At 58.2% G+C, this 20,042-nt stretch overlaps 1 protein-coding gene across 3 annotated transcripts in view; it reads left to right on the plus strand.

The window, feature by feature from the left end:
* The window catches only part of DLGAP4 (DLG associated protein 4), a 67,752-nt gene that overhangs the window by 2,031 nt on the left and 45,679 nt on the right, over positions 1-20,042 (plus strand). Inside the window, exons 2-6 of one of the 3 annotated variants that reach the window (XM_065645635.1) lie at positions 294-464; positions 6,126-6,343; positions 9,592-9,706; positions 12,634-12,684; positions 13,763-14,009. In XM_065645635.1, the coding sequence (XP_065501707.1) occupies positions 294-464; positions 6,126-6,343; positions 9,592-9,706; positions 12,634-12,684; positions 13,763-14,009 (802 nt within the window). The remainder of the gene's footprint in view (positions 1-293; positions 465-6,125; positions 6,344-9,591; positions 9,707-12,633; positions 12,685-13,762; positions 14,010-20,042) is intronic. The other 2 variants (XM_065645636.1, XM_065645637.1) reach the window with 2 other exon arrangements.

Below are 20,042 nucleotides of genomic sequence, written 5' to 3' on the forward strand. Positions count from 1 at the left end.
TTTCAGAGGGACTTAGTGCACCAGGAACATCATCAGAAAAAAAATGTTCTTGGCCTGGTTTCTTTTTCTTTGCCTCCCTCCTTTCGGTGAAGTGTTAGGAAGTTAAAGAGCTGCAGTCCAAATATCGACCTCCATTCCCCCTCTGGGTGCAGCAGCAAAGCCCAGCAGAGGCAGCCCAGGTGCCAAATGCAACCCCTCAGCCCCTCACCTCCCGGGTTCGGCCATGGCTGGGGGTACGAGTCTGCCCTGCTCGTCGTTCCCCACCCATGTAATGAGCCTCCGTTTCTCGACAGCCTGACGGAGGGCTGTGGGCACAGCTGGGTGGCGTGAGCCCGGCCAGCAGCTGGGCAGCCCCACCGCTCGGCTGGGAGGACACGGGTGCCGCCCCGCTGCAGCCGAGCGAGCCCCTGCGGAGGTGGGACCAGCCCCTCAGCCCTGGGCCGACCGACGCAGGCAGCGGCCAGGTAGGGATCTTGTTTTGAGGGGAAGCTTTTGCTCAGCTCCTTCCCTGCCCTGACCCTCCTGGGACCACCAGACAGGGTCAGCAGCCAGCGCCTCCAGACCCGGAGCAGGAGCAGCCTGGGTAGGGAGCAGCCGGCAGCCGCTGTCTGCATGGCTGGAGGGGCCCTGGGGACACCGGGGTGTGACAGCCATCCCGAGGTCCAGGGCAACCTCTGCATCTGGCAGCATCTCACCAGCAAAGCCAAGACCCCTGGCACCCAGTCCAGAAAACATGACGTTTGGAGTCCTCACAAGCTGATGGGTCACAGATGCTCAGGCTGACCTTGCCCCAGGTGTGAGCCCCGGAGGGCAGGGCACAGGGCTCAGGGCCCTCAGGGTAGGATGGGGCGATTGTATCCAGACATCTCCTCGGCACGGGAAGGGGACTATGCTGGCAATGGAGAAGTTACCTCTGGAGCTTGCTGCATGGAAACCATCCTTTTGCAAGGCCACACGTTCCCTGCCACCCACTCCTGTTTGTGCCATAGTGAGGGCCCGTGTGCCTCTGCCTGCCCGCAGAGCCCAGTGCTGGGGGAGCACGTGGGCCCTGCCCCACAGTGGATGGGGCTGCTGCAAGGCAGAAGTGCCCTGTGGGTCCCAGAGGTGGGGAAGTGCCCCCTGACAAGAGGGAGGGTAGGAGTGGGATGGGGACAAACAGGACCCCCAGCCTCCCAGGATGGAGGAAGCCCCTAAGGCTGTTCAAGTCCCCTGACCCATTTGCAGGCTCTGAGTAGTCTTGGGGCTCATTAGGGACTGGGGGTGGGCCATATGATGTTTCCAAGCCCATCTCCAGACCCAGACATTGGAGCAGAGAGTGGGCAATCACCCAGCTCCAGGTTCAGCCTTGTCAGGGTGGGGCATTTCTTGGGAGCAATCCCCAAGGCCCTGTCCTTAAGGCCCAGTCCCCAGGGAGGGAGGCCATGCTCCCTGTCCCCTGTTCTCCCTTCCTCATGGGCCCCATGTGTAGCTGGTGGTACAAGGGAAGAGGCTGAGGGGTCAGGACCCCAATGGCCCAGAAGCTCCTTGGAGTGAGAGATGCCCCAGGCAGGGGGTGAGCAGGAGGCAAAGCTGAGCAGCATTTCTGCCCCAGACACAGACTCAGACCCATGTCCGTGGATACCGAGACCACACTGAAAAGATGGGCAGTGTCAGGGCTCTCAGGGGACAGAGTCATACCACAAGCACCATTAGCCTGGTGCATCATCCAGTTTAGCCTCCCCAACCCCACTCACAGCCAGATCACACTGAAGCTTCCTTAAGCCCAGTAGCCCCCGAAATAAATTCATAATCCAGAGTGGGTGGCCCATTCAGCGACAACCATTCTGCAGATGCTGGCTGCCCTCACACCAGCCCCACAGAGCTCCCATGGGGCAGGAAACCCAGCCCAAGTCCTTCCCAAAGGGTGCCGTGCCAAAAGGACAGGTGGGACCCATAGGCAGCCTGGGCTCCAGCGTTCTTTCTTGAGGACGTGCCTGAGACCACACACAGCCCTCAGGACACCACGAGGGATGCGGCGCTGGAGGGAGCGGCGGTGAACCCACATCGGGCTCAGTCTGTGCGTTGGAGCCCGGCTGCATGGCGCGTGCATCCCTGCGCACTGCGGGTGCCTTCGTGTGCGGTGCATGTCTGTGTGTGCTGGGGCTGGGTTGCATGTCAGAGCTGGTACAGGTGTGAATGGAAATCCTGTTTGCTGTGCAAGTCTGTCTTCCCCCAGACCTCACCGAAGCAATGGGAGCAGTGCAGCTCTTTCACCCCTGCCCAGCACCCAGGACTGGAGTTTCCCTCTTCCCGCCCTGTTCCCTCTGTTAATGCTCCAGGTGACTGGGGAATGCCCCAGGTAGAATTAAGGTAGGAGGAAACCTCTGTGTGGCCCCTTCTTTCCTTTTCCTTCCACGCTCAGCTCATGACACAGAGCAGAAGAGACAGAAGGCACTGCTGCTTTGCAACGTGCAGCATTGTGGCAGGTTGGTGTCAGTGGAGCCGAGCTCCCAGGGATGGACATGTGCCTGGATCCCACAGGTCTGCACCACAGGGCACCACACAAACCGAAACCGGGCGAAGAGGAGGATCCGCATCCTGAAGCCTGGCGGAGCATCTCTGCTGTCCACTCCTCCCCTCCTGTGCAGCCACTGGGCAGCGTGGATCCCCAAGCCCTCTGTGCCAGCAGCCACCTACAAGGGCTCTCAACCTGGGTGTCCTCTTGCTCCCAGCTCTTTCACACCAACCAAACCACCATGGGCAGAACCAAGCCTATAGCTGGGAGAGCAGCACAAAGAGCAGCAAAGCTCACACAGCCTATGAGGAGCCTCCTGATCTTCCCTGTGCCAGGCGCAGGTGCAACACAAGGCAGGCCTCATTTCTACTTCCTGTAATACGAGGGCTGTCTCAGCTGCCAGGAAAGTTGCTGCCATCGAGGTGCTGCACTGGCCACTGTTGAGGACTGTCCCCTGATAACGGGAGGTGCTCTGGGCTCTTCAGCCCCATCACAAAGCTTCACAGACTGTGGGACAGGCTCCTCACATCCTCAGGTGCCTAAAGGTGCAGAGAAGCATCCTGGAGGATCCTGAACAGCACCTCAAGTACCTGCACTGCTTTCAAACACCCCAAGGGCACTGACTTGTCTCTTCAGGTGTGGCACTTTTGACACACTTGTCCTGCCTTCTGTCCCACAGGAGCAAGAGCAGTGGGAGTCCCTGTGGATTTCGTATGCAGACAGAGGCAGGACACGCTCCCGGCTGGAGCACCAGATCTGAAGGGTGTCCTGCCAAGCATCTTCCTTCCCCTTGATCCTGCTAAAATGGAACGTGGAGCACCTTGAGAGCAGCTTTGTTTCTTGCTGCCTTGCCAAGGCACAAAGTAGAGGAAGAGAAAGGAGAAATAAAGCAGCTCAGTTAGGACCAGTGGGCTGCTGCAATGTGCCAGAAAACTGGTGGAGGCTGTCCCTAGGAAAGGGACAGGGTCTGCACAGGGCAGGCAGTGCTGAGGGATGCTTGGCTCACACTCCTGTAGACAAGCTGCACCAGCAGAGACATACCGAATACACTGTATTTGTGATGCTTTGCCTGTAGCTGAGAGTGTCCAAGGCCAGGAGACAGATGCACGAGCCCAGGCAGAGATGACTAGCCTGCATCCCTGCCCTCAAGCAGCAGCATCAGAGCGGCCACCAGATCTTAGTGCTCCCTCTGCCCTTGGGCTTGCTGGGCTGAGCCCAGCACCTCTTGCTGCCCCACAAAATACAGCACTTGCCTCTGCATAGGGGATGGCTGTGTAGTCCCCTGGCCCCTGTTTGGTCTGCCTGGCTGCTGGCAAGCTCTCGCCTCCTTCTCTGGGGGCTGCAGATGCCAGTCCTGTCTGCCCCTCGCCCCAGCCCCACGCTGGCCGAGGACCCTTGCAGGCTGTGACGCTTCCTCAGGAGAAGGCAGGCAGCAAAATACAGTCTCAAGTCAGACCTGATGCCAAGGCAATGGGTATAAAAGTGCTTTTCAGGGCTTATGTCTCCTTTAGGAAAGGTCAGAGGCAGCCACCTCAGTGACCTGCGGGATGACAGGACTCAGCTGGAGCCAGCAAGGTCCCTCCTGGCTGGCCTCAGGGCCACCCAGTGCTGGCAGATGGGCTGGGGCAGAGGGAGCACTCACACTCAGCAGAGAAATGGCTCTCTGCTCTTCCTTTTGCAGGAACCTGCCAGAAAATACCGAGTAGCTCTTGAGCCAGGCAGCCTTGCAAGCAGCCAGCCCAAAAGCCATTGCCAAGCGCGAAGCTTGCAGGAGGCAGAGTGGAAAGACTTGGGAAAACCTGCAGCAGCAGTGGGTCCAGGGAGGCCTGGCCAGGTTTATGCCTCATGCATGAGACCCGCTCCATATCAGTCACCCACCTGGATCTCACAACAGGCAACACCTGTCTCTGACTTTCTGTTCCGTGTCCCCCAGCAATACCGGTCCTGGCTCACGGGTGCACATCACGGCCGGAGCCCTGTCACCAGAGCAGTCCCACAGGCTGTCTGGGTTCTGCTCCACATAGCGCTGGGGTCACCCCTTGCCTTCTGAACACACACAGCAAACAGCAGGCTGGCAGGACATGGGCTGAACCCTGGCTCCTGTGGGAGAGTAAAGCCCTGGGAGTAAGCTAAGCTGTTACATGTGGATTGAGCCTGCATCTGGCACAGCCTGGTCCCTCTCAGGAGAACAAGAAGTCACCAGCTGCAGGTCTGAAGCTCATCTGAAGATGTTGCACCCAGAAGCAGCAGATACCACCCTCAAGCTGGCTCTGGCTCCCACAGAACATGCCTGCTGTGAACAAGGAGGGGAACCAGAACCATGCAGCACTTAATGGCGCTGGCTCATTACAGGTAGCTGCAACACAGCTCTGTGTGTCCCCAAAGCACTCTACAAACACTGGTTAGTCCCACAGTGTCCTGGGGAGCTGGGCAAATCCAACAGCTCCATCCAGCAGAGTCACCATGGATGCTCTTGGCAGCACGAGCTGCACTTAGCACAAGATGCTTTGCTGCCCCCCAACCAGCCTGATTCCCACAGCAGACTGGGGAGCTTCAGGCTGTCCTGGTGCCTACATGGTTTGCGCATTGCTGCATTCCTCACATTTACCCCTGCTTCTCCTTGACCCCGTCTCCTCAGATCAAGGATGGATCAAAGGCCAGCTACAAACCAAGCTAGCCACGAAACCAAGGCTTTCTCCTGGCAACCCATGTTGCCCCATCTTTCACCCGGCCTGTCCCACACCATGTGTGGCTGCTGTCCTGATCAGTCCTGGGCTGATGTCTGGCTCTGCTGCTGGCCAAGCACCTTGCCTCTGCCTCCAGTCACCTACACGAACCCTTCACAGGCTGGGCAGGCTGTGGTCTTGGTTACTTCAGTTGCTCAGTGCTTCAGTGGAAACATCAGCTTGCCCTTCTCTGATGAGGGAATAAGACACCATGTCTGCTTTAAATTAATCACAGAGTTGTGATCTCAGTGAAGTTAGAAGTGCTTTTCTTGCACAAGATGCTACGTACCTCTGTGCAGAGAGGCCAGCACAAGGTCTTTGTGCCTGAGCTGCTCTAGGGGGCTTGTGAGGGTCTGGCTTGGCTTCAGAAATTAATTTCAGCCACTAAGAGTGACATTCAACTCAGAAACCTTAAAGGGTATTGGACCTAGTGACGGTCTGGGCTCAGATCCATAGGTCTGGTCTACGACAGCTCTTAATTGCCTTGATCTGAAAAGCATAAGCACTTTACATTAAATGAGTGTAGGCTCTGTGTTGAACAAGCGTGTGCCACTCCTGTCCCAATGCCCAGTGCAAATCTGGTGAGACTCTTCCCTCCCCGTTATGTCTGGCATTGTGCAGCTTGTATCGACTGTGTAAGCATGGTCCAGTGTGAAGGCGGTCTGCAGTGGTGGTGGGGCAAATGGCTGTGGGTAGATGTGCTAAAACAGAGGCAATCACACGCAAGGCTGCCTGGCATGAACTGGTAAGGGAGGGTCAGAAAGGAATTGCATTGCCCATTCCATCTACACTCCAGCTGAGGGTCCAACAGTTGTCCTTGCCACCAGTCCCCCAAGTCCTCATGATCCTGCTGGCCCCGCAGGTGCTGTCCCTGACATCTGTTCATGCTCCCCTTACTCTTGCAGGTGCCTCAGGGGGAGTGGAACAACACGCTGTCTCGGGACAAAGACAGTGAGATCCCGTGCCGGCGCATGCGGAGCGGGAGTTACATCAAAGCCATGGGGGATGATGATAGCGAAGACTCAGAAACCAGCCCCAAACCATCCCCGAAAACTGCAGCTCGGAGGCAGAGTTACCTCAAGGCCACCCAACAGTCCCTGAGTGAGCAGAGCACCACCCAAAGGTAACGCTGGAGCTCCCACAGGAGCTCTCCACAGGTTCCCAGGGGCCACCACAGGAGAGTCCTTGAGGTCTAGCCAGCAGCACCCACAAGGAAACCCCACCTGGGGAACAGAGCTCAGCACGGTTCTTGCAGACCGGCTTAGACTGCCCATGGAGCAGGCGGATGAGGAGACAAGCAGGACAGAAGAAGATATGGCAGAGGAATGCAGAGATCTTTCCATCCTGGTGACTCCAAATAGCCCTGGTATTAGTAGAGTGCCCCAGGTCCCTGTCCTCTCGGTGCTGGTGAGGGCACCTCTTTGATGGAGCTGTGTGGACTTCCCTCTCTAAGCATCCACTCCTCTGAGGGAGTGCAGAGATCCCAGCCCCATGGTGCTATTTAGATGTGGGAGAAGCTCAGCCAGCATGGCTGAGGACACTCGGCACACAGCCCACAGGCTGCTGGGACCGTGCCATCTGCTTTGTTCACAGGTGTCCCAGGGACTCTGGGACCAGCCGTGTTGGCACACTAGGCTGGATGATGCCCTGAGGCCAGGAGAGGTGAGTTAAAAGGTCTGGGACCAGGTATTGAGGGAGGAAGGCCAACAGTGGCTCCAGCCAGATAGACGGCAGAGCAAGGCAAACACAGCAAAAGCTTTCTGGCCAAGAGGCTGGTCCTTGGAGGACAGGGTCTGTGTGAGCCACCTGACAGGAGACGATGCTGTGCAGTGTCCTCACCAGCTGCTCTGCTTTCCAGGACAGGGCACCCAGGGGCTGTAACAGGCTGTCAGCGTTTCAGACGCTGTGGCTCGGGAGGATGCGAGCAGCACAGAGGGGCAGGAGGAGGCAGGAGCTACTGCGGATGAACTGCTGATGTTCAGCAGAGCCAGAAGGAAGTGAGGGTGCAGCAGACAGTGTGGAGGCCACTCATGGTGGCTTCAGACCAAAGACCAGATGCTGCTTTCTGCTGAGGCACAGTGACAAAATTAACTGTGGGCAGCCCTGGAAAGGCTGGCTCTGAATCCATCCTTGTTCCCTGCCTTCACATCCACTTCAGGGGGAGCAAAGGTGGGTCCAGGCGTCTCTGATGCAAAATACCCAAGTTGAGAGACTGACGTTCTTCTGGTCGTGGGCTCGTTGTCCCTGCAGGTCACCTCCATCAGGGCGTGGCTCACCTGGGCTGTGCGGTCCAGCGGCAGCGCAAGGACGGGCAGCTCTGCGGACGGGGCTGGGTTGGGGCGGGGTGTTTGAGCGGGGGGGCAGAGCCGGCCGAGCGGGAGGCAGAGGGGGGGTCCGGGCAGGGCTGGGCTGGACGCGGCCGTGGCTGCGAGCGCTCGGTCCCCAGCGGGGTTCGCCGGAGGGAAGGGGCTCGCAGCTCCCCCGGGGCCGCGGCGCCGGCCTGCGCGTCCCCCCGGCCGGCGGGGCTGGTGCCGGGCGCGGGGCGGCCGCAGCCTGAGCGCGGCCGCCATCTGCCGACCGGCCCTGCGCTTCGCCCCCGCACCAGGCAGCTTCTGGGGCGCTTCTGAGTGCCGCGGGGCCTCCCTGGGGTCCCCGCCAGCCCGGCACACGCCCGGGACAGCAGCGGAGCACCGTGCCCCGGCACAGCGCTGTGCCAGCCCTCGCCACCGCCCTCGGTCTGCTTGGCCGGAGCGGCTGGCGGGCTGCGGACCCGCGGGGTGCGACAGGAGGGACTGCAGGTGGAAGGAGAGCTGCAGCCCGAGCCAGGACGAGGCACGGAGGAGAGAGGCAGGATCCGTCCCTGTGAAAGGGTCCCTGCCCTTCCAAAGTCTGTTGCCTGCTCTGTGACTCGGTTTCCCCACGGACAGGTGTGAGGGTAGATCAGGGTGAAGCCCGGTGGGGTGGGCACAGGGAGGCTGGCAGGGACACGGGCTGTCCCAGGGCACAACTGACTCACACCGTGGGTGCACATTGAGCTCACATACCAAACCCACTCAGGCCAAGGGAACCAAGGCAATCAACATAGCCCAGGTCTTGGTGTGCCACCTTGTACTTGGCTGCTCAGCAGTGGGTGCCCCCAGGGCTGTCTGCTCCATCACCCCTGGCAGAAGAGACTACTGCCTGCTCTCATCACACCCCAGGATGGAGACTCAGGAGGTGCCGTGGTCCTTCCTGGAGGTCAACACTCTGCACAGGGTTCCTGCCCAGCTGGGGTGCTCCCTGCCCTCAGCTTCACTGTCCCCTGGGCTGGTGAAGGACAGACCTCTGCACCCATGGGCCTGCTGGACGCGGGGGAAGCGGCACCTCGAGCGTCCTCTGCAGGGACCATGTGCGATTCAAGAAGGAGAGTCCCCACAGCTCGCCTGGGCTGATGCGGCTAATCGTGTCGTCAACCATGCCCCACTTCATCTGTGACAAGGACTCCACACAGGGTGTCATGGTGGAATGGAAGAATGGGGGCACCCCATCTTTCCTACATCCTTTCTCTTCCTCCCACATCCTTCCCATCACTCCCACATCTTTCCCAGCCCCTGTGCATCTGGGTGTCAGCAGAGACTGTAGCTCTGGTCTTGTCTGGGTCAGGCTCAGTGACGGCCCTGCTCTTCTCCTGCTGCGGAGGCTGGTGCTGAGCCCTGGGCATGGGGACAGTGCTTCTCCCAGAGCCTGCAGCAAAAGCTGCTCTGGAAATACCAGCCCCCTCCCACTTCTGCAGCACTGTCATTCAGGTTTGGGTCCTCTTTAACTTCTTCCAGGTAAACTTTTGGGTTCTTCTACACAAATAGTAATAGTAATTAAAAAATCCTGAAGATGTTTCCAATTGCAAAGTCCACAAAATATCATTTAAAAGTCATTTCTCACCCCACCCCTCAACCCTTTCCCACCAGCCCAGACAGTGAAGAGACAGCTTCCCTGACCCCAGCTCCCAGCATCAGCCTGTGCAAGAGCTGGTCTGTCACCAGGGCTGTGACTCTAGCGGCTGGCATGGATCCCTTGTGCTCACTGGGGTGGAATCTGCAGTGCATTCCTGGAGGCAGCAGGACCCGAGATCTTGTCCCCTCACCTTCCCCTGCACCCCGCAAACCTTCACCCGTGTGCCAGACTTGGTAGCTCAAGCCAGGGGCCAGCAAGGTGAGAAAGAGCAGCGACAGGGGCCGAGTGGCGGACTTGGTGCCCAGCACCGTCTCCGTGCCGTCACATGTGCCTGTGCCTGGCAGGGGTGCCGTGGGCAGGGGTGGTCTGGCAGGGCGGCAGCTGCAGCACAGCCCCACGTGCTTTGGGGACACCCCTCACACCCTCTCTCTCTGCTGGCAGGAGCCTGGACCGCCTGGACTCTGTCGAGATCCTCCTACCTCCAAAGTTCCCAACCTGGGAGGAAGAATACAACCAGATCTCCGAGAGTGTCAACGAGTCGAGTTGCATCAACCAGGTGAGCTGGGGGAGTGCTGAGCCCCGCAGCATCGGCATGGCCCAGGGAGAAAGGAGGCCGGCTGAGGGAAGGAAGGAACATCTTTTTCCCACTTCAAAATAAGACACTGACTGTGCTCCAGGAATTGCACATGCTATTCTCTGGCAGATTTACTAAAGTATCAAGACCAGCTCCTTAATTCTGATTCATGTGAGACCCCCCCTTCCTCTAGCTTTGCCTTCTCTCCGCACTGCTGGTGCAGCTGGAGTCTCTCTGACAGGGCAGAGGTATGGTGGCCCAGAGCGACACGTCACAGTGATGGGTGAAACTCAGGGTTGCTCTGAGCACAAGATCCCACCATGTCACCACCCAGAAGCCACCTGCAAGGCTGCTGGCTCCTGTTGCAAGCTCCTCACACCCACTGAGTGGGAACAGAGCCCAGGCCAACCTCACCTGTGGGGATGGTGGCATCCAGCCTGGCACCCTGCAGCGGGTCAGCGGGGACAGTAACCCTGCTTAGCTCTGAGGACTTTGTCCCTCATGCAGCAGACTGGACCCAGGAACAAGGTGTCTGGAATTCAGGAGACTGTCCTGCCATCTAGCTGGGGATGTCTCCCTTGGATCATCCTGGTCCCCAAGGGAAGGGCAAAGCCAAGGATGCCAGTGAGGTGCTGATGGTGGGTGCAAACCCCTTGCCACAAGGGTGGGCTCATGCCCTGACCCCAACCTCCAGGGTGCAGTTAGTGCAAGCTGGGTTTAACACCTTTGTCCCACACAATCCCCTTGGGATTACTCTGGAGCAGCTTGGGACATGGGTGCCTCACAGGACAGCAAATAACCCCTGCCAGGATGAGGCCTTTGCAGAGGTCCTGTGTGCTTATCTCACCTCGGGGGGCCTGTCCTTTCGGTACCCAGGTGAAGGTCCCCATCAGCAAGCTTCACCCAGCCTTTTCGCTGTTGCCATGGGCCACTGTCTTGTCCAATCTCTGTTCACACGTGTCTGCATGGGAACACATGCACACATGTGCCCCTCTGTGCTGCTCCGCTCTGACTGTGCAATGACCCAGGGCGGCAGTGCAAGGCAGGGGCGAAAGCAGCAGGATGGGCAACACAAACCAGAGCATGGAGGAGGGTGAGCAGCATTGGAGCTGTTCCTCTCCAGGTGTGTGGGGCTCTGAGCCCTCCTCCATCCCAGCCCAGCCTCTCCAGCCCTATCCTGCTGTCACAGGGTGTTGGAGCCCTTGGTGGAGAGCTCTGGGGAAGGGCACAGGGCATTGCTCACAGGTGTACATGTTTTTTGTGGTCAGTCTCGTTCCTTGTACATCAGCAGCAATGTGCTGGGTGTCTCATTGCACAGTGAAGGGGTCAGGACCGTCACTTTCCTGTCCTTTGCGTGTAAATCCATGTCTGAAGCCAGGTCTCTGCATGAAGACAATTGGTGGGCTGAGCCTGTGGTCTCTCCTTGTCTAAACTGCCATTTGACAGCTGAGTGCAGCACGTCCATGAAGACATCAGAAGCTGGAGGGCCTGAGCAGCCCACGATGTGCCAGGAGCTGCCCAGACAAATACTGAGACCCTGACCAGTAGCACTGTGATGCTGGGGACACGTCAACTGCCACAGCACCCACTCATGCATGGGGCTGCCGTCATCCTGTGCATTCTACCTGCTTTCCTCCAGATGACAGAGCAGTTGCAGCTGGGTTGGGATTTAGAGGCCTGCCACGAATTGCATATCTGTTGATCCAGGATGGAGCTGGTACAGCCACCAGCGTGTGCTGATCTGGTCCTCTGGCAGGTCTGACCTGACCTTTCATCCAGTGCCAGAGGCCGTTCCTCCGCTGCCCTCACTTTTGTGTGACCTCCAACACCTTCCTTGTGTGTACAGCAAGACCTTAGTGTCCTCCCACACAGAAACATCCCCAGCTCTGAAAGACAAGTCCACTCCACTTGGTTTTGTCCCAGCTGACATCCACCTTGCAAACCTCTGGAAGTTCACCAGGTACACATGTCGGTGTCCACCTGTCACACCAAGGGGACCAGTGGCCAGAGAGAGCCAGCTGGTGACCCCCAACACCGCTTATCCACACGGTGAGCTGTGCCCTGTGTAGAAGGGCTGGACCCAGCCCCAGGGCCAAGCCTCTTCCCCCGGGTACATGTTGAACCTGGATTCTTCCTAAGATGTGTCATCTTGTGCAGCTCACGCAAGGCAGAGCTCACTGGGTGGGTGTGCTGTGCAGAGCAGGGATGCAGAGGAGGAGGAGGAGGCATTCCCTGCACAGGCAGCGCAGTGTCTGTTGGGCCTCTGCCCTATGCCGAGTGTGTGCTGTGGTTTGCTATGGAGAGAAGGCAGTATCGCTTCCCTGTGTTTTTTCCCTGGTGCGGGGACGAAGGATATGGCAGTGAGGTGTGCAGCCCGACCCTCCCAGGATGAAGGACAGTTTCCCCGATGTGGAGCATTCAGACTGCCCATCCTCCCCAGCTCTGCGGGCTGTGGGGGCCCATCGCTGCTCCCGGCCATGCGGCGAGGTGCTGGCCAATGCTGGGGGCTTTGCAGAGCTGCCACCTGGGAGCTACACCAGCCTTTGTCCAGCAGCCACAGGCAACTCACGTGTGCCAAGGGATGTCCCAGCACTATGTGTCCCAAGTGTGCCCTGTGTATATATATTGATATATGGTGCATACAACAGGCTGAACGCATCAGCAGCTTCTCTCCGTCTGGGAGGTGTCCCGTGGAGCTTTGCCATGCTGTGTTTGTGCCGCTGTCTGAAGGCCTGTGCAGCATCTTGCTTGGCATCTTATGAGCTCTGAAGTTTGTAATGAAGTGTCAGCAGCAGTGGCCCTGGGGGACAGGCCATCCCCTCCCTTGTCCTTGGTCCCTGTGCAATGGCTGTCTGTGTGAGGGGCTCCCCCGTTCTTGGCCTTTAACCTTATCCAACTCTTTCTTCCAGATCTTTGGACCCCCCTCACTTATCCCTCAGATATTTACTCATGGAGAGCAGGTACCGTCCCACTGGCGTTTCCCTCTTCCTTCCTCACGGAGCTTTCTCGGGTCAGCCTGGACTCCCGCGGCAGGGCGCGAGGCAGGCCATGGGCTCAGCCCCCGCACCAGACCAGTGCAGGAGGAGGAGGAGGCAGCACTCCCGACCAGGGCACAGCACAGCAGCTGGAGAGCTTGGTTCCAATGGCCCTGGCGGGGCATTAGGGACCATCAGTTTTAGGCGGAAAATAGAATAACTTTTTGAGCCAAACCTTGTAGAGCTCAGATGCCAATTCTAGACAGAAACACTGTCCTTGAGCCCAAAGAAAGGGCCACGACGGATGGAAGTGGGCAACAGGGCTAAATCTCAGCATCTCTCATCTGTATTTCAAAATGCTCTGGTTTAGGCTGCCTCTGGTTTAACCTGTATGAGCCTCTCCTGAGCCCAAGTTAGAGCAGCCACTGCTGCCGGAGAGCAGGGGTGGGAGGGAGGTGGGGGCAGCAGGAGAAGCGGGGAGCGAAGCTGCCCCTGCTCAGCTCACACCTCACCACGCCTGCTGCCGAGCCCGCTCCTGGTCCCCGCCGCGGATGAGGCTAGGACCGGCTCCGCAAGGTGCCACCCAGAACCAGTCCAGGCAGCCTGTCCCCAGTCCAGCGTGGAGGCTGTCCCCTCACCCACACTGTCCCACTTCTCCCTCCACACTGCACCCACTGTAGGGCCAGGCCATGTCCCCGCACTGAGGAGCACACCGGTCCCAGCAGGGTCCGATGGCTGAGGCTGGTTGGCAAGGGGACCTGTCAGAAGCTGGACAGGGATTTTAGCCTCATGCACACTCAGCCTCCCCATCAGAGACTTGGGGGTGTTTCACAGGGACTGTGGTGGTAAGTCTGTCCTGCTCCACAAGCAGGGACCCTCTCGCCTCCAAGGAGGGTCCCCTCTTCCCTCTCTCTCAGCACAGACCACTGCACCTCCCGGTCTCGTCTGCCATAAGCAGAACCAGGCTGGAGCGGCAGCAGGGCGGCTGCAGGAGATGAGCAGGAGGGAAGGGAAGGGGCTGTGGCGGGCAGGGGTGACTGGTTCTGCTCCTTTTCCCACACAGGCCCCTGAGCCGGAGCTGGGGGAGCAGTACGAGGCCGTCTGCGACTCTACCTACAGCGAGGCTGAGTCGGCTGCCGCAGAGGTGCTGGACCTGCCTCTGCCCAGCTACTTTCGCTCCCGGAGCCACAGCTACCTCCGAGCCATCCAGGCGGGCTGCTCCCAGGAAGAGGACACGGGCTCCGTCCGCTCCATCTCCCCCCCGCCAGCTGGCAGCCTCAGCGGCAGCAGGACCCTGCCCACCAACAGCAGTGAGTGCAGCGGTGCGCGGCGCGAGGGGAAGGGGCGCGAGGCCCGTGGGGATGGGGGATGCTGCTGCCAACCACCTGAGAGGTGTTGAGGACGTGAGGCGCTGGGCTTAGATACCTGTACCTCCAGCCACGGTTGTCCAAGACTTTTGTGGGCTCACGGGGGTTTGCTCTATGCTGGAGTGGGAAGCCAGCAGCCAGGTGTGCCGCGAGGGTGGCTGGGGCTGGATCTCCAGATATGGGTGCAGAAATGGCAGACAGGCTCTGGTTGCTGGGGGCTGGCTGGACTGATTCAGCCTGCAGAGGTCTGGGAGAGCTCAAAGTCTTTGCCTGGTCAACCAAACCCAGGCCTGAGTGCTGTGGCAGGGAGCACCCCGCGGGATGCCCACCTTGCCCAGGAGCACTGGCTGCCCTCTCTGCCTGAAGTCCTGCGAGGCTGCGGGCACAGAAGGAACCTGCAGCACAGGCAAGCAGCCCTGCTGTCCTACACTATCAACAGCTTCCATCTTCTTCCTCCTCCTCCCCACTATGCATCTCTTATTACCCCAGTCCAGGCTACAGTTGACAGGTTTGACCTCTCTCAGGAACACATCTATCAGGGACTCTGCACCAGTTTCTCCAGGGCATATCCTGATCTCTGTAGCCCCTTCAGCCAGAGGCAGAAATTGGGGCTGACAGGAGCAGGGGGGGTAAAAGGCATCTGTCTCCGTCCCTCAGTGATGGAGATGTGACAAGGCTTTGGAGTTCACTATGGACTTCTTTGCATGTCTGTGCACAGGGCAGGACCTCTGGAAACAGGTCTAGGAGATCGGATCTGGGGGAAAAGGTGAGTGAAGAGAATTTGCCCCCTCCAGATCCACAGGGTTTGTGATTTTGCCCAGCAGTCACAGGCAGGTCTGACACTGCCCAGCCAGGGCCCTGAGCAGCAGCCAGCGAGGGCAGGACCTGGACAGCCTGGAGCTGGGCAGCAGCCCAGGCAGCACTGAGCCGAACACGGGGTTCACCAGCAGCTCCTGCGCCATCCAGGCGACAGCCCAGCTCCCTGCAGAGGCAGAGCGGTGATAAGTGTTGGGCTCACAGCACTCACATCCCAGTCCCCTCCCCTGCAGACAGGGCAGAACAGCAGACAGCATCACCCTGGCGCACCCAGCCCTCGGGCTGCTGCTTAGAGACAAATCTTTCAAAATCTTCTGACAGTGAGATGCTGGGAGTTCATCCCTTGGCTGGACTGGGTCCAACTGCTTTCTCTCCCAGAGACAGAATTGCACCAGCCACATAGGTGTCTAATGCATCGAGTTCTATTTGCCCCTCTCCATCAGATGTACGTAGACTAGAGACCCAAACATCCCTGCTGTGGGGTAAAAACAGGTCTTGATCTGAGTTTCTAGGCACTAATGAGCCTTCCCAAGCCCCAGAGCCCAGCACCCTGCAGCCTCGAGGCACTGAGTGGCCGGCAGCGTTATACCCAGCTCCAGGTACCCTGCCTGGTGCTGGATGCAGGCATTACTAATTCCAGACCTTTCTCTTTTGATTAGTAATTACTGTACTGGACAATAGCCTGGCCTCTCCCTCTGATGTGAGTCAGGATTGGCGCCATTCCCCTGAGTAGGGGTGAGGCTGCAGGCAGCCCCGTTCAGCTGGTGTTTCGCACCAGCCAGGCTGTCTCTCCCAGGAGGCAGCTCCCAGCATCGCAGCAGGGCCGGTCTCTTTACCAAATGCCTGGCTGGAGCTGGCTCTCCTGCATGCCAAGCCCTCCCTTCCCCAGCAACTGGAGCACGCAGCACCTCTGGGATGAGCCAGGGCTGCCCGTGCTGCCCATGCTCCCGGGCAGGACCACCATGCCCACCTGCAGTGCTGCTGGAGAAAGCTCCACTGAATGCCTCATGCATTGAGCACCCCGCTGGGAAGCAAAAAAGGCGAGTGCTGTGCCCCAGGATGTAATTTTACCGGGATTCTGGGGTCACTGGCTCAAGTCAGCAGGGAACAGCAAGGGCTGCCCAGACCTCACAGCGCTGGGAAAGCCCAGGAGGAAAGACAGCTGGTTTTCTGTCTCATTCAAAAATGAGCTGGTGCTGGCTCCGTGCTGGAGAAAACAGCACCGCCCCGGCCTGGGGACAGGTTTGGTACAGCCAGGCTCCACCTGTGGCTGCCTTTACCGAAGCACAAACTGCATCAGTGGCTCCACTCCCCAGCAATCTGAGCCTGTCCTGGAAAACACGTGCGAGGGCTGCAGCTGGCAGGGAGGAGCATTGCTCTGGAGATGCTGCTTCTGCAAATGGCTCCTGAAGGCCTGAGCAGAGCCAGCAGGTTCAGCTGTGTGGGGAGCAGCTCTGTTCTCACTGCAGCATTTCGGCTGGTGCGAGGCCCTCCCAAGGTGCTGGAGGGTGAGAACAGGCTCTGGGGAGTTGGCAGGCTCTTGCCAGAAGAGAAACCTGTTACCTTTCTATAATGCTTCAAGTCACTTGATCTGCATCACTTTTGCATCATCTTCTTCAAGGCAGCCTGTGTCTCTCTCGGCCCCATGACAGCCCTGGCGCTCTGGGTGAGGCTCGGCTGTGACACAGGGTGCAAGGGACTGAGGGGTCCCAGCCCAGGAACGGTTTTGGGATCTGGTTAGAAAAGGTGATGCCTTGGTGCTCCTGGACATGGCAGTGCCTTGACGTCACGCCAGGCGGACACCAGAGTGGGCAGGACAAGTTCAAGATCTCACGAGGGTGGTACAGTGCTGCCGGGAGTGTGGAGGCAGACAGCAAGCCCTGCCACCCACAGGGACACCAGGGTCAGGTCCAGCAGGGCAGGCTGCTCTGGGCATGAGCTTTGGCACAGAACCACAGAGCTCTGGGGGGTTTCAGAGCAGCCTCAACAGATGTGCCCTGGGAGAAGCTGCCGGGGTGCAGGAGTGGGCTGTTGGTGGGAGCCAGGTCAGAGCCCCATCCCAGCAGTGGGCAGAGGAGGATGCGGGAAGGGGAACACCAGCAGCCTTCACGCCCAGCTCCAGGCCTTCCCACCCACAGACATGCCCATGCCCTCGCGTCTCCCTGCAGCAGTCTACACTCCAGGGTTATCACAGTCAAAATTCACAGGACGAGGCAGGGCCTGGAAGAGATTCACTGGGAGGGATAGGCTCCTTGCTAAGCCCCATCCTACCACCCTCCCTGCTCTGCTTCCGTCCCACACTCTTCCCACCCCGGCTTGCCCCATTCCCCACAAGCCCATCCTGCTCCTTGCTGGCAGTATGGCCGATGCTCTGCTCAGTGCTGCTGCAAACCCAGGCTGACACCAGGAAGCAACAGCAGGCATAGCACAGAAGGGGGTTTCAAAATGACTGGTTGACACCTCTCTCTGACATGACCCAGCAGAGACCTGCTGATTTCCAGAACATTCTCCAGCCCTTTGCATTGGCTGCTGGGGCTTGGGGAGGGAAACCTTTTTGATGGAGGGAGTGGGGAGAAGAGAGGAGCATCTGTGTTTGTGTGTGTGCTTGATGGGGAAGGCAGGAGGCATATCTGGATGGCAGCCACACCTTTAATCAGCCACCTGAGCTCAGTTCAACCTGCGAATGTGCAGCACTGAGGCTTTAATTGGTTGGTGGTGTATGAGAGGGGCCTCCTGCGTAGCAGATTGGTACCTCTCAGCTTCATGGCATCAGTCTGGACCACGAGAGAGAAGTGGGTGCACCATCGTCTGCAGGCCTAATGCTTGAAACAACTGAGACCCCTCACCTGCTCCTTTCCCACGGACATGCCCCTGCACCAGCATCCATGCACCAGCCCAGAGGAACTGTTCCCATCATGTGCCAGGTCCCTGAGAGAGAGGTTTGGTTTCTTCTCTGTAGGGACATGTCCTGAAGAGGCAGCAGGAGCAGCAATGCTCTGGCTGACACAGGTTTCCCATTCTTTGAGGACAGCATGGGGGTTGAAAGCAAAGGGTGGCTGAAGGCATGAGGAGGTGCAGTGAGCTCCGTTTCACAAGGACTGCCAGTCTCGGGATCTGTGTGAGGAGCAGGGCCAGGTGGGACGGTCTTGACAGCTGTCACACATCGGACAAGCACGCCTGCGCCACTCGTGCATTACAAGGCAATTAGCTCCCATGTGACAGCCAGCAAAACAGATGATGAGCTGCCCTTGATCAGCCTTAAACAAAGCTTTGTGCCCTGTGAAGCCGGAGACTCAAAAGCCCCAGTGAAACCTATTCATCTAATTGCCAGGCATTTAGCCGACAGCCAGGCCGGCCCCTGAGCATTACAAAGGGCTCCCCAGCCTCAGCTCCTTCTTATTAGAGGCAGCACTGGGAATTGCTTGCTTAACAGGCTGCTTAAAATACAGAGCTGAATATTTGATGTCCAGGGGAAACAGGAAAGCAGAGGTGGGAAAAGCGCAGCACAAGGAGGTGAGAATCCCCAGTGCAAAACTCCAGCCCAGCCTCCACCTGACACACCAGGGACAGCAGGGAAAGCTCACACCAAGCCAGTTCCTACTCAAGCTCTTCCCACTCCTCCCCGTACCGTCTGGCAACATCACCCTTGCTCAGGCATCCTGCCCCGGGATTCAGCAGCCTGTTCCCAGAAAAAACAGGTGCCCAGCTCATCCTGTGCTCAAATCTCTTCCAGGGAGGCAAGGGAACCCAGCTTTGCCTCCTCCTCCAGGACTGGGCTGTCTCTGTTGACCTGTCTTACCAACGGTTAAGATGTCCCTGAGACTGTGAGCTCTGGAGGGCAGTGACCCCCCAGCTCTCCCTGTCTGCTGCCCCTGTGATGGCAGCTCTGGCTGCAGGCCACGGCCCGGCCCAGCATGGGAACCACAGCACCTGGAGCAGAAGGAGCTCGAGAAAGTCCAGCCCTTCACGCCAGCCCAACCCTGACCCCAACCAGAGCCAAGCATGAGGCTCATCCTTGAATACTGCCAGCCCTCTCATAAACAACTGCCGGGGCTGCACATACCCTGTGCCCATCCATAGACCAGAGCTTTGCCAAGCCCAGGCTGGGCACAAGAGCACTACCTGGGAGAGATACTCCCCAACGTCATGACAGAATAGCCACCCTTCTGCCTCCAACCTGCTTTCTGCCTTTGTATTGTCTTTTTTTTTTTTTTTCTTTTCATCGCTAAATTAGAGAGATGGCTCTCAGGCCCATTGCTGTGCTGGGAACCCTGTCCAGCCCTGGGAGAAGGCAGATCCCAACCCGATCCCCTGGCACTGATGCTTTTGCAGGAGGACCATAGTTGGGCTTAGCGGACAAAAGACAAAGTGCCTGCACACCTCCAGGCAGTGTCACAGCACAAAGCAACATTGTGCCGACCAAATCCCCAAGGGCTGGTTCACATGGGACAAGTTTTCACAGCTTCTGGGAAAGTCACATAGCTCTGGCTTGTGAGGGATGAGTACAGACACCCTTCTTCTTCCTCCTCCTCCTCCTCCATGCACGGTGACTACCGAGTCTCTGGGTAGGAAGGCAAGTTCTGCTCTTGTCCTCTCTCAGCTGTCATGGCCTTCTCTTCTTTGTGGCGAAAACATAGTGGTGTGAAGGCAAAGAAAAATCCAAACCAGGCCAGGACACATTGTTCAGCCTGTGCATGAGCGGCCACAGCTGAGGAGTAAAGCACCAGTGCGGCCCCTTTGCTAATCATATCAGCCAGAGCTGACCCCATGCAGCCTTTGAGGAGAGAGACTGTTATCATTCTCTTCAGATTTTCTCTTTCTTTTTGACCTAGATTTCATGTTCCAGAAATAGCTTTCTCTGACATACCAGCAGGAAAGGGATTAGAGAGAGAGAAAGAGAGAGAGAGTGTGTGTGTGCGCGCACCAGGGAAAGATTTCTGTTGCATGCTTCATCAGTGTTTGTAAGGGAAAAAAAGGCAGATATGCATGTTCCATGATCTATTCATATGTCTGTAGGACAGAAAGAAATTTATGACAAATGTTGCTCTCTGCATTCACCTGTTCATTTTCCACCTCTAATCTTTTCCTTGTTATCATGGAAACTCCACTACCAAGCCCTGTGCCCAGACAGTACTCCCTTTTCCCCAGGAAGCCAGTACC

Source organism: Caloenas nicobarica, chromosome 15 (genome assembly GCF_036013445.1).
Source record: "Caloenas nicobarica isolate bCalNic1 chromosome 15, bCalNic1.hap1, whole genome shotgun sequence".
Lineage (NCBI taxonomy): Eukaryota > Metazoa > Chordata > Aves > Columbiformes > Columbidae > Caloenas > Caloenas nicobarica.